This window comes from Podarcis gaigeae (assembly GCF_964106915.1).
Source record: "Podarcis gaigeae genome assembly, chromosome: 2".
NCBI classification, from domain to species: domain Eukaryota; kingdom Metazoa; phylum Chordata; class Lepidosauria; order Squamata; family Lacertidae; genus Podarcis; species Podarcis gaigeae.
The window spans coordinates 65,824,215-65,838,976 of record NC_139679.1 but is presented as its reverse complement, the minus strand read 5'-3'; the positions used below and the strand labels follow the sequence as shown (position 1 = coordinate 65,838,976).

Sequence of the window (14,762 nt, the reverse complement as noted above, 5' to 3'; positions counted from 1 at the left end):
TCTGGAAGCTAAGGCCCGAAAAAGACCCAATATGGAAGCCAATTGGCCAAAATATTGGGAAATATTAGAAAAAGATGGAAATAACTGGAAATTGCAGAGTATGGAAAAAATGAAGGATAAAGTGCGAGACTGGTTACATTACGCTCAGATTAAAGAAGTTTTTAAAAATGACAAAAAGCTAGGGTTCCAGGTGGAGAAATCGAAGCTGGAAACTGAACTGTTAGAACCTAAGACTAAGGTACTTTCAAGAATGTATAACTTGCTGTTGAAATGGAACACACAAGACGAAATGGTTAAATCGGCTATGATAAAGTGGGCACAGGACATTGGGCATAACATTATGTTTGAGGAATGGGAAAGGTTGTGGACCACTGGGCTAAACTTTACTGCATGTAATGCTTTGAAAGAAAATATAATGAAAATGATATACAGATGGTACATGACCCCAGTTAAGCTTGCCAAAATATACCACTCGTCTGACAATAAATGTTGGAAATGTAAAGAAAATGAAGGAACATTCTTTCACCTCTGGTGGACTTGCCCTAAAGTGAAGGCCTTCTGGGAAATGATATATAATGAACTGAAAAAGGTATTTAAGTATACTTTCACTAAGAAACCAGAGGCCTTCCTTCTGGGTATTGTCGGCCAGAAGGTGTCAAAGAAGGACAGAACTTTCTTTATGTATGCAACAACGGCAGCAAGGATACTCATCGCAAAGAACTGGAAAACTCAAGATCTACCCACGCTGGAAGAATGGCAGATGCAGCTGATGGACTATATGCAGCTGGCGGAAATGACTGGCAGAATTCGAGACCTGGGAGAAGAAAGGATTGAAGAAGACTGGAAGAAATTTAAGATTTACTTACAAAATTATTGTAATTTGATGGAATGCTAAGAAGGATGCTTGATTATAAACAATTGGCCATCACTAAATTAGATGAGCATTATTAGACTATATTGTAATGATTGGTTATAAGATTACAAATAAGATGGTAATTTGCTTGAAAAATTTTATGAACAATGTAAGTGCGAGCGGATGACGCGAGGAAGTCCAAAGATGTTATGAAATTTTGTAAAGACACAAACAATGCTGTTTTTTTATTTTTGTATCTCTTTTATTAAAAAAACCTAATAAAAATTTTGGAAAAAAAAGAGGAAAACCTAAATGAATAAAATATACACATATAATTATGTGTTGCTAAACAAAAAAATCAAGAGCCTGCAGAGTAGCTGGGCATATTATTTTCCAGTTTTAGTTTTCAATAATATATTAGCAATCCTAGTGGGAAGGAAATTTTCTCTGAAAAATAATCAGAGCAGCATTCAACGCCGTTCAAACTAACTCCCACACTCTTAGAAAGGCTTCTACTTCCTGTCTTCTCCCCCTGAATCTTCTCTGGGACATGGGAAAGCAAGGTGTGATGAGCCAGAATCTGTGTGAAAAGCCAGAAATCAGGACAGAAGGACAAAAGGTCAAAGAGCAGGTAAAGACAGTACGACCCAAAAGACAGACTTGAAGAGTAAACCGGAAGAATAGCCAACGATTCACAAACACGCCAGAGCTCTGGAAGATTATGTTGGTCAAGCAAATCTCAACAGCAACAGGAAGCCCTTTATATGCCTTTCTATCCAGAAGGGTAGAACACAGGTGGCGCTGTGGGTTAAAGCCTCAGCGCCTAGGACTTGCCGATCGAAAGGTCGGCGGTTCGAATCCCTGCGGCGGGGTGCGCTCCCGCTGCTCGGTCCCAGCGCCTGCCAACCTAGCAGTTCGAAAGCACCTCCGGGTGCAAGTAGATAAATAGGGACCGCTTACCAGCGGGAAGGTAAACGGCGTTTCCGTGTGCGGCTCTGGCTCGCCAGAGCAGCGATGTCACGCTGGCCACGTGACCCGGAAGTGTCTCTGGACAGCGCTGGCCCCTGGCCTCTTGAGTGAGATGGGCGCACAACCCCAGAGTCTGTCAAGACTGGCCCGTACGGGCAGGGGTACCTTTACCTTTACCTATCCAGAAGGGTGGAGTCAGCCCAGGGCAGGGTGTTGCCCTCCAAATGTTGCTGGACAACAGCTCCTATCTGCTTCAGCCAGCATGGCCAATGATCAGTGGTAATGACCTAGGGCCTGAAGGTACTCCCTTGAAAATCTGCCCCCTGCAGTTTGATGTTTCAACACATGGGGAACTGTTCCTGACAAGGAGCTCCATTTCTGATGTTAGGGCAAATTTACGTGTCTGAGGAGGGGTTTCATTATTTTCTGATGCTTATGATCCGTTTCTTTTCTCCTCCCTTAAAAATGCCCACAGACTCAGCCATGCTTCTCTGTTTGAGTACTTTTCTGTCATTTAAAAAAAGCAGTACGTTGAAATCACACCGTATTTGACTTGATGTCAGCGTGAATAAAATAAATAGCTTTGACCTTGTGCTTAACAGAGGCCCTGGGCTTTTATCCAGGAACTCCTGCCATGAGATAAAGCAGGCTGTAGCGCTAGTAAGTGACATCCAGAAAGATACCCTGGGTCTTGTATCTTCTCTTTGTAGTCTTTGTATTTGGGGCTCATAGTGGTAAATTAAAAATGATGTCTGTAGCGATGTAAAATACATGAGTTGACACATCTTCAGTATTGGCCTAATGAGGCATGACTACTAGTATTTATTTACGGCATTTATATCCCACCTTTTTCTCTAAGGAGCTCAAAGTGGCATCTGCCTCCGCATTTAATCCCCACAGCAACTCTGAGGTAGGTTAGGCTGAGAGGCAGTGACTGGCCCAAACCTGGAAAAAGCAGGATTAGAACCCTGGGAAAGAATAAGATAATGGATGCTCTGGGGATGGCAAGGAAGGCCTCACATTAGATGTGATGCTCTTTCACCACACATCAATTGGTGTCCATGTTCATATGCTCATCTAGACGAGGAGCCTCTTTGAATGGTAGAGAAGTAGACATGCCCCATTCTACACTGTAAGATGCATGTGGTATGTGCATAGGATCATAAGACACTGTGTGTTCCCACCCACGTTTTTGATGAGAACAATTGGGCCTATGCGTGGGACATTTGCATTATGTTACATTACGGGTGTGTTGTGCATGCCTGCTTCTCCACCATATGAGGGGAACCAGTTCAATGGCCCCCAGATGGATATATGAACTGCCTCCATTAAACTCTGCTGTGATTGAATTGTTGTGGTGAAATAGCAGAACCTATGGTGTTTGATGGCTAATTCACACATTGAAGTGGGGACAAATGTGGGCCAGTCTGGTGCAGTGGTTAGAGTGCCACACTAAGATCTGGGAGGCCAGGATCTGAATTATGCACTGCATCACATCCTTCAAATGTACAGATAGTAGAGGCTGTCTTACATCAACATACTGTATCAAATACCCACAATGAATTAGTCTTTGATGCTAGAGTTCATGCAAGGTGAATGTGTTTGAATTTATACTGACCCTTGTCTTTGGACATGTACTCTAAAGACAACTATTTTAGGAACTGTTACAGCTGGGCAATTCTATTTGGGATGTATATATTCTTATGGCCCGGGTCAAGTGAAACGGAGATGTGAGTTTAAAAAGTGCTAACTGGACCTACTGTGTTGATTTTCATTATTTTAGATTTTTGTATTAAAGCTGTTCACTGATTAAATTTTTAGTTGATTAATCATTAGGTTTCACTCAAACAATTAAATGTGCATACCAGCAAACCTCAACCTGATCATCAGACAATTAGTTAATAAATGTAATTAAAGTTGTATACCAGCAAAATCTCAATCTGGGTGCTGTTTGGAAGATGATGGAGGTGTGAGATAAATTTACATTTAATAAACAAAGCTACTCATTTGAACAGAAAGGCCATTTTTAACATTTTCATTTCAATTCACTAATATATTCACTAATTCAGTAATACACCTGGACCAAAATTACTTTAATAAAATAAACAAGGCTGCCCTTCAGTCTCAGTCTCACCAATTACAATTTGTTCCCTTTGATTCAAAATTGCCCTCAGGTTTAATCAAAGTGCTTAAATAAATGAGTGCACCGATTTGAAGAACATCATGTCCATTTGTCACAGCCCGGTGTTGAAGTGCAGATCATGCAAGTATCTTTAAATTGTTCCATCATGACTTCATAAAGTGTTAGCTATGACATGCTGATCGAAACTAAGTTCATTTTTCTCTATCAATTGTAATAATCTAATCTCAACACATGTGGCTAAGATAAGAGAGGGTGGTAAAAGCTTTTCTGTCTCTCTTTGCTGGTGCTCCATCCTAACAAGAACTTTAATGTGCTCAAGATATTAGATATATCAGAATGAGTAATCAGGCAATGACCTTTTAAAACCCATTAGTATCAGAAATGTTACAGCTGCCCAATTGTCTCCAAGGTCTTTGTTTCTCTACTGCCTGGTCTCTCATGAGTAATTTGTCTAGCAGAAAACAAACAGCTCAGAACCAGGGCATATCAACAGAGGTTTGCTACTGGTTGTGAACCAATAATGAAATGTGTTGATGTAATGTCATCTTTTGGTCTCATCTTCTACTGTTCCATCTTTCCCTCATACTAGAAGTATAGTTTGCCCAGTCACACTGAGCAAATAGGTCTCGGGCTGATGTATTCTAGGAATAGTCACCATAGTTCTTTCCAGATGTTGTTGGACTACAGCTCCTGTTGTCCTAACAATTGGCCATGCTAGCTGGGGCTGATGGAATGTGGAATCCAACAATACCTGGAGAGGACTTTCTTGGCTACCTCTCCTTTAAATAGTCCATGATGGGGGAAAAGCATCAACGAATGCTCATTTGATTTCATGAGGATCATGAGAAAGTATTTCATGAGAAAGTATTTGAATACAGGTGTTCAGCTATACAATGGCATAAACTATTCTACCAAATTTGGGGGTGGAACTCTGTAAAACTCTGCAGAGCCTGCATGTGTGTCTGTGCTCAGGGGAAAGAGGGTTCTTCCAAGCAACCCTCAAATAGAGGACTGTCCTCTGCAAAGCAGGAGACACAGCCACCCTACTGAACCCACTTTCCACAATTAATTGTGCCCAGCCATAACCCAAATTCCACATTTATTTCTGGAATTCCATGGCAAGCTGGAAGAAACTGAAACCAACCACTAATGATCCGCTTGGGATAATTGTATAATATGCTCAGACAGCATATAGATGCTAGCATATGGGATTGTGTGTGAGACAGGCACCAACTGTCACGGATTCTTTTTCTCCTGATCTCTTTAAATTTACAGTCTTCACCTGGCCTGCAAAGTAGCAGCAGTAGATGAATAAATTGCCTACATATGTTTTATTTATGCAGAGTGTACTTGCTTTCAGAGAGACTTCTTTAACCAGTTCAACTACTTAATTTTTTACAAGACTTCCACCACCCACAACACTCAAAAGTAGTGCTTGAAGGAGGGAAACACAATGAGAATCTGTCGGTGTCACTCTAAATTCCCATCTTGGACAGCCTTATGAATTAAGCACGGAGAATGCATGTTTATATTCTACATAAGTAATATCATACTCTTTTCTCTTAGGCATTTTCAAGTATACCTAGAAATCAGAAAGTAGAATTTGCCCATTGTTGCCACACACACTATAAACGAATCAACAACAGCAAAAAGGAAAAATGAAGAAATGTTGCAGTGGGAAGCAAAATGGCACTGACCCAAAATAAATGTCTCTATTAAAACTGCCATTTGCATCAGGATTTTTAAATGGTTTATTCTCCAGTTCAATACGCCCTGCATCAACTTCTGCACCAAAATGCCCGAGCCAGGGAAACAGAGGCAGCAGACCCACCACTGCGGTGGATCCTTGCTTCTGAAGTAGGGTTGTCATCTTTGATCAGACAAAATACAGGATAGGTCAGGCAAAATAAAGGGCAGGTAGGGGTGGAGAGGGATTCGCCACTTTCAGCCTTCTGCCTCCCTCACCACTGCAGCCCTGCTCTTCCCCTTGACTCATGTAGATGGGCAGGGGCAAGGGATAGACATCTGGCTCCCATGGGTGGCTTGAGTTACAGCGCTAGCCTCTTGCCCATGCTTGCATTGGAAGGGAATCAAGTGTGGAGGTGGAGAAGTCAGGTTGGGGTGGAAGAGGGAGCTAAGCAGTGGCAGACCTGCACCATGCTAGACTGGAGGGTGGTGGCTGATGAGGAGTACCAGTGAGAAAGGAGGAGAGGGCAAAGGTTGGAGAGGAGGTTGCTCTTTCCCCCTCTTCTCTGTTGTCACTCATGCCAGGCCAAGCTCCTCGTCAGCCACACCAACAGTGACACAACTGCCATTTTGGGCTGGTCAAGCTCAAGTACAGGAAAAAAATGTGTCCTGTTTGAAGTCCAAATGAGACGGGACAATTTTTGTCCCAAACTAGGGTGATCCTGTTTTTCTAGGGGCAGGTGGCAACTTTATTCTTAAGCCTCAGCCCTCCAGAGTTCCTCTTTCCATTTTCTGGCAGCCATTTTCCCTCTCCATTTCTGTCACCTGCCCACCACCAACTCCTCTGAATGGGCTGAGCTCAAAACCTCTAGGTGGTTGGGAAATGTAGCAGCTGGAATTCCAAAGCTCTTTCTATTTTAAGCCCCTCTCTCACAACAGGATTATCATATGAGGTAGAAAGGAAACACAATAAATGCTCTAAGCTATGGGTTGCCACCAACTGCCTAAAGATGGCTGACAGGGCTTCATCAAAGGCCTGGCTATGGGAACTAGGCAGAAAGGAACACACCCTGTAAAGGATGTGTTTCTAATTTGTTTAGTGGAGCAAGTGGGAGGTGCAACCAATTCAAGAATCTCATTCTTCATTTTAAGGAAGCAAGTACCCTGCTTCAACTTAATCACACATCTCTTGGCTTCTGACATTATACTGGAGGTGAAAGTTATGAAAGAAATGTCCCATTCCACGTGATTCCAGACACACACACACCCACACTATCCCAAAGACTGCATATTCAGAGAAAATTACTAACCTTGGAGATATGTCACATCCTTGTTGCATAAAAGCTCCCAGGGAAAACCAGAGACTGTTAAATATTCCAAATTCATTCGTTTGGTCATTGGCTGGCTGGTCCCGGCCTTCCTCAACCTCCTCGTTATGCCATTCATATGGACTGAAGCGACTGACCAGAAAGAGGACAACGCTTACTCCAATGTAGGCAAAAACTATACACATCCAAATCTCATAAGCTAAGGGATCCAGAAAGGAAAAGACTCCAGGCTTGGACTTTTGTGGTTTTTTAATCATGATAGATATGCCCAGGCTCATAAATGGCTTGGAAAAGTCTATAACTTCCTCTCGCACTAGAGTGATAGTCAGTGGTGCAACAGCCACATCAGCTTTCTGAAAATTAAAAAGAGATTAAAGTGAGACCAATGTTCTGAAGATCCGCAATGCACCAATGTTTCAAGATTTTGTTACCAAATTGTTGTTGTTTTTTTGTTTTGCATTAAATAATATTTTCACTTTCCGTTTATATGTATCAGGGTTGTATTGGTTTTCTTCTGTGAAAATTGATTTTCAGGCACAATGAATTTTTCTTTAAAGCCACTTTGGAAAAAGCTTGAAAGTGCGGGTTATATTTTGTACAGAAACCTCAGTTCGCCTTGTTTCTTTATCAGATTCTTTTGATGAGCTGACATTTATCTCTGTGCCAGGCTAACCAGCATGGTTCTCTCCAGACGTTACTGGGCTTCCGTCGGCCAAAACACAGCATGATCAGGGATGATGTGAGTTGTAGTCCAACATCATTTGCAAAGCCTCATGTTGGCCCATCCTGTCTTACTGTAATGTTTTAAATAAATATAATCCCAGTGTGGATTGGTACTATTTTCTTTCCTATTATTAATCATTATTGATAACTAATGTGGGGCTTCCCTTATGCTTGAGCAAGAAGCTGCTGAATGCTGCAGCAGGGTTGATGAAAGGAGTGAGGCCCTATCAGCTTATAACTCTGCTCTGAGACCTGCATTGGTTGTCCATTTGCTGCTGGGCCAAGTTCAAGGTGCTGCTGTTAGTTAACAGTGTGGTTGCAGGATTGCCTTACCCATGTATGCTCACTTGACTACTTCAATATGCAGAACTAGCAATGCTACAGGTGCCATATAATACTCGTTCCATACTTGTAAGAAATCTTTTGGTATAGCAGTACCCGCACTTTGGAACTCCCTGCCTATTGACACCAGGAAGGTGCCATCACCAAACCCTTTTTGGAACCTGATTAAAACATTTTTGTTCAGGAAAGGCCATTCAGACATGCAAAAGTTACAGGTGTTTTATTTCTTTTTAGCAACTATTCATTCTGAATATGTTAAGTTTTTTCTTCAATAATTTTAATATTTCATATTTTGTATGAAACTTCTTAGTGGTTTCCTTACAAGTGAATGTTAAATAAGTGTTGTAGAATGGAAATACTAGTATTTTTCCTTCCTAACAAACCTTTCAACTGATGGGTAGGATTCCACAAGTGATGCTGCAATCTATTGCCTGTGACATCTCCATTCCTTAATTCCTTACTTAATGTTGCCATTCAGAAATGACATGATAGTAACAAGCCTTAACTACAAAAGCAAAAGAGGAGACTTTCCTGCTGGCACTGTGCCTGACCATTTATTTTCATCAGGATATACTTCACTATTAACAAATAGTTGACACAAATAATTTCGGTTGACTGAAAATAGTTCTACTTAGGTGGCTATTTGCCAACTGCACAGGATCATTAATGATACACCACATTGACTCGCACAGATTTTAATATTTGTCTTGCTGTGATTGGTGAATAATGATCAGCCATGCAGGAGCTGAACACAAATGGGTAGTGACTTGATGCAAAATCACCTGAAATTTCCAGTGTTCATCTAATGATACACTTGGGGATGTCCTTGTTTCATTAGCTGTTACAGTTTTTAAGCCACAGGATGAGAGTGAGAGAAACTTACTCCATATACTAGCTCCCCGACCATGCCATTCCACATTTTAGTCTCAGGATCTCGTGCTCCATACTTCCGATCAGCGACAACCTGCAAGCTGTAGTTGTAGCCAACATGTTTTGCGATCTCAGCAGCTAACTCTACGCAATAACCTTCATACCTCAAATTTCCTTGCAATGGCTCATTGGTCTTCTTTTCCATCACATAGGGGGCTTCCTGGTAGAAACAGAACAGTTTACAGAGCCACGTTTAACCTTCTGGATGCATATCATGCTAACGTCATGTGGGAAAGAGGCTGGCTATAATACTTTACAGGTGTTCCCACTGTAAACTCCAAAAAAGAAAAGCAAGGAAAACATTCAATTCCCTCAAATTCTATAATTCTGTTCAAATAACCAATGAGTTCAAGGATAGCTTGATATCCTTCACAGAACTATAGATTCACACAGCCATCTCCACAGGCATCCAGGATTTCCTGCCCTTATCTATGATGCACTGCTTCCTGGCAAAAAGTCAGGAAAAGAATAAGGACATCCTGTGGCTAGGTAATGAAAGGATCAGTTTCCTATCTATCTTTGGGGGGACTCTGATGTGGGTGTAGCTCATCTTTAGTTTTGAGTTTCATTTATCTATTGTTTCAAGTATCTATTTTGTGTTCCTAGTGTTTCAGTCAAGTGAAAGGAGTCCCACAGTAATTTAGAAAAAAAGTGAAATGCAAAAATGTGTAATTAGATATTGAGAAAAACAATAAAGACATATTAAAGTGTCCACCTAAAATTACTTGAAACACACAATATCCAGACACACCCCATGCAAGAAGACCCAGCAGAAACAGCTCCTGAAAGCCAGACCACTTGTAGCATCCAAATGCCTGGAAAAATAAAAATGTTGGCACCAGGCAAGCTTCCTTGGAGGGCAGCATTTCATAATCAAGGAACTACCACAGAAAAGGCCCATTTGCTGGTTAATACCCTTTGGACATCTCTTGGAGGGGTCACAGATGCTGATTTCAGGTCTGGGTAGGTTTTTATGGAGCAAGGCAGTCCTTAACTATTGTGGTTCTGAAGCATGCAGGGCTTTACTGGTCAAAACCAGTACTTAATAGGTCAAAGCCCTGCCCATGGCTTCTTCCTTTCAGATGCTTGGCAGCTGCTACTCCCAACACATGAGGATGGTGCTTTAGCTGCCTGACCATTCAGCATTCCTTGCAGCGCTCCCAATACATAGAACAAATATCCCAGCTAATGAAGCAATGCCCTTTAAAGTTTTAAGACACATCATAGCAGAAGGCACCAATAATGACAGAGGAAATAGCAGCTTAGCCATGCCAACTGTAAAACCAGTCCTAACCAGGATGCATATTGGAAAGAGAATGCAAATTATGAATGTAGTTAGCTAACTCAAGATGAATCGCTGTACATCTGAGACATGGGCAAATGCAACACGCGGACCACAGGATCCTAGAAAGCATTGGGCAGCAATTTCCATAATCATGGCAAATGAGGACAGAACATTCTACACTGTTTGCATTTCTCTACAGATTACAGTATCCTCATGCCGATATGGGAATCTGTTCAAGAGCTTAAAAATTCGTTACAAGATTTGGATAGATTCCAGTTCTTCCCACTGATATTTTGCAATGCTAGAGCACAATGGTAGTTCATATTAGATAGGTTGTGTCCAATTAAGTCCGACTCAGAGTAGACTCAGTGAAATTAAGGAACCTAAGTTAATCGTGGTTGTTTTTTGGGGGGAGGGTACATATTATTTTATTCAGCAAGCTGCTTTGAGAGGGTGCCATCCTTAAAGATAGCCTAAGAATATTTCAAACAAGCAAGCAAGCAGGCAAATAAATGAATGAATAACTATTCCCATGGGAATAGTTTGCTTTATTAAATAATGGAGCACCTTGATCTATACTTTTTTTTTGCAGTAATTAACTTTCCCCCTCCCCACCTCAAAAGCTTGGAAATGTTTATAGCCATATTTACTCATAGTTTTCATCTTTTGACCTGGTTATCAAGTGATTCAACGACTAAGATACCATGTTATTCACCCACCTTCTCAAAGACACATTCACTGCTCTCATTCGTCTGTCTTTATCCCCCCCCCCATTTCCACTCCCACTGTAGACATAAGGATGCTGAAATACTTACTAGAATAGTTGTAACAATGTAGACCCTATCCTGTAGAGTTGTGGTTTCATTTGCTCCTTGTTGATCTACGGCTGTTGGGACAAGTTTTTCATCTTCATTCCAATAGCCAATCTAATGATGACAAAGAGATCATGGCATATCTTTGACATAAAGATAGTTTCCAAAATGCCTGGAATGTAATACTAGTGAGAATACCCACTCTAAAGCATGGTGAGAAATAAATCACTCTCTTGAGTTTCCTGTTGTCCCTGACACTTTAAAGCCATGGCAGCAAAATCATGACATATTTTACAAAGAGCACATATAATGGTGTTATTATGTTGATGGAAACATATATGGGCCTTTTCAATTTATAACTGGTTCTGAGGGGGCCCTGCCTTTCCTGCTTCAACACAGGCATGTGGTGGTGAAATAATTAATGTAAGATTAGATTCCTCTGGTGTAATTCACTCTCCTAAGCCTGTTGTACTTTAAAATTGAATTGGTGCATACTTTCCCAACAGGGGGAAAAATGCCTTGCAAACTCCTACACAAAATCTTCACCACTCAGACTACGGTATGGAATGGAACAAAGCTATCTACCACAGTTCTCTGAATTTTGCATCAGAATTCTCAGCAGTTTAAATGTAATAAAATCCTTTTGATGGAAAATTAGAAGCAGCTTTCCCAGTGAGGCAAAGTGGCAATGTTAGGTTCTTGGTAGCTGTGTCACTGAAGCCCCATCATTCAGCCTGGACACTGAGGTCCAACTCTGAGGGCCTTCTTGCGGTTCCCTCACTGTGAGAAGTGAGGTTACAGGAAATCGGGCAGAGGGCCTTCTCAATGGTGGTGCCTGCCCTGTGGAACGCCCTCCCACCAGATGTCAAAGAAATAAACAACTATCTGACTTTTAGAAGACATCTGACGGCAGCCCTGTTTAGGGAAGTTTTTGATGTTTTATCGTGTTTTTAATGTTCTGTTGGGAGCCGCCCAGAGTGGCTGGGGAAACCCAGCCAGATGGGCAGGGTATAAATAATAAATTCTGATTATGATTACTGGAAGGAAGAAGGGTGAGGCAGCAGGGAGGTCAAGGCTGTGTGGCTGCCCTGGGAAGAGCACCGGATTGGCTCTGCCCGTGTGCCCACGGAGTCCCAGCCTTTCTGCGATCTTGCCCCTCTCCCTCCTAGTAAGCAGCAGCAACACCACTGCCAGAAAGCTAGAATTGTGGCCCGTTGCTTCTGGAGAAAATTCAGATTACAATATTTATGAAAATAAGCATTTAAGTTATGTAGTTTGATAGGATAAAAAATGAATCACAGTTTGATTAATGCGGAAATGAAACAGAATGGAATTGTGGCTAAAAAACATGGAGAAGTGACACAGCTCATAAGCAGACAGATTCATCCAGACAAAATTTACTCGTAAATATGTCTCGCAACAGAAGCTAACTTTCGAGAAGAAATGTTCTTAAAAACAAGTTGCAGTTCGAAGATTACTCTCTTCTGTTTTCAAAGACAAAGTAGCCCGTTACCTTTCTGATCCCATCATGTTTCATTTCAATCACATGAAGGGTGTAATTGGTCCGATGTCCTTTCTCATTAAACTGGACGTTACCAGTCAGTCCTTCAAAGCGCACCTTAAAAAAAATACAGGAATCTGTTAAAAGATAAAGTTTGTTATGGACTTTAGGTATTTTTCCTCCAGCCAAATCTTTAACATCAGATCAAACCCGCATATGAGTGTATCAAGATCTTTTTATACCAAATCTGGATATGGTAATATCTAAGCTGACAAGGTTGCTTCGCAGTCCTAACTGCATTGCAAAGAGCGGATATGGAGAAACGTTCCTATACATTTCCACCTGGTGTCTTAGTAGAATTCTCCTTACTACCTGACAAGGTGATCCAGATAACAAAACTATCATGATTTGATTGGTTCTGCAAGCTCAGCTAGTTATGTACAATGGGTTAGAATCCCATCAGTGAAAGATACAGTAGGGCTGTGTACACACTAACTCATTCCTAGCACAAAAATGTAGCCATTCTCAATCCAGAATAATTTATGCTCATATTCAACATGCTGTCTTCAGTGTCAATTGATTATACATCTTGTCTAGAAGAATAGTGTGGTTATTTACATGCATTTGACCCCACCACTTGCTTGATTAGGTAATCTACACCTTTTCCTCCCTGCTTCTGCCCCAGCTGAATGAAGAAAGAAGTGATGATTGAGGTCTTGGTGAACACCCACCCATAATATTGGGCAGGTGTGGATACATCCCCCAATGCCAGGACTACCTACATCTGTTTTCCAATGGACACATTTCAGGATAATACAGAATCAACCTACAATGCACTTTTATTTTCAGAACAAAACCAGTTTTTAGGAAGCACCTTTCAAGAGCAAAAGCTGTGCTATAGATTTAGATCGCACACGGACCACACAGAAACAAGCAGGTACTCAGTCTCTATTGATTCCATGCATCATGGATATGCAGAATTATATAGTGATGCACAATGATGTTAACACAGATAATAAATCACCGTGTAGTAGAAGAAAAGTGAAAGCTACTCTGCTTCAGCAGTGTCTCTCCTATCCAGTAAAACAATGGAAAACCTAGCAAGTCAAGGAAGCAGCGGAGTAAGCCGATTGGGCACCTGGGGCGGTGCGCGTGGGTGCCCTGTGCCCAGGGGCAGGGCCAGCCACTGTGGGAGGTGAGCCGGGGCAGGACACTCCTCAGGGCCTCCAAGGAGTCTGCCTGCCTCCTCCCACTCAGCCATCCTACAGCTGAGGCGGAGGCGGCAGGCGGACCGTTTGGGGCAACGTGGAGCCTGTGAGCGCCCAAGCCACTGCGTCACTCCCAGGAGAGACACATGGCTTGGGAGCACTGCAGACCCTGTGGTGAGTGCCGCCCAGCATTTTGTCACCCCCCTCAGTGGTGACAACCAGGACAGCCCGCCCCCACCGAACCCCCTTCCTTCACCCCTGAGTCAAGGGAGAAGGGGACTTACTTAGCCTTATCTCTGATACGTTTCATTTACAGAGAACATTCAAACATGTCATCCACCCATAGCAGTGTGAAATTGTATAATCCAGGAATTATTCCACTACATGCTATTCCTGCACATTTGACACAGCCAGTGCCTACTGATGTATAAAAATGGAGATCATAGCTACCTATGCTCATTAAAGATTTCTGGAGGACTGGAAATAAAGTTTGGTGAGTTTATGAACAAGACCTCCACGGAAATGCATTTCTCTCCAAATGTCTTTAGTGGTCTTTTCTTTTTCAAGTTTTATTTTCCTAAATTGGCAGGTCAAAGTTTACCACTCAACCTTGGATCTTCAATCTGGCTGTAAATTTTCAGTGTTCATGGCTGTTAATGATTCAACAGGATGCGTCCAGTTTGCATTCCATAAAATACTGATTGTTATCATGCCAATGTTAAGGAAGTAAAGGGACAACTGGATGTTTTTTGCATATTGAAAGACTTCTCATTGAAAAACAACAGATTCTGCACCACAGTTGGCTTTCTGACCTGTTGCAGAGCTCTCTGGATGTCAATCCCTTGTCCCCAAGGGACAGCTGGATTTGCTAGGCAGTCCCCCGCATTCCCACGGCGAGAGATGTCAATCCGCTGTTTCCTGAGACTCTGAAAAGCTTCTGCCATTACTCGAACTCCATCATACGTAAGAGCAGATGTGTACT

General features: G+C 41.9%; 1 protein-coding gene across 8 annotated transcripts in view; it reads right to left on the bottom strand.

The window, feature by feature from the left end:
- GRIA1 (glutamate ionotropic receptor AMPA type subunit 1) overlaps nucleotides 1–14,762 on the bottom strand; it is a 198,257-nt gene that overhangs the window by 48,253 nt on the left and 135,242 nt on the right. For all 8 annotated transcript variants that reach the window (XR_014561659.1, XM_083728727.1, XM_083728721.1 and 5 more), the window contains exons 7-11: nucleotides 14,593–14,760; nucleotides 12,585–12,689; nucleotides 11,075–11,185; nucleotides 8,928–9,134; nucleotides 6,962–7,332 (exon numbers count right to left, since the gene is read on the bottom strand). Coding sequence is in view for 7 of the 8 variants with exons in the window: in XM_083728727.1 (XP_083584853.1) it covers nucleotides 6,962–7,332; nucleotides 8,928–9,134; nucleotides 11,075–11,185; nucleotides 12,585–12,689; nucleotides 14,593–14,760 (962 nt within the window). In the remaining variant the exon portion in view is untranslated. The remainder of the gene's footprint in view (nucleotides 1–6,961; nucleotides 7,333–8,927; nucleotides 9,135–11,074; nucleotides 11,186–12,584; nucleotides 12,690–14,592; nucleotides 14,761–14,762) is intronic.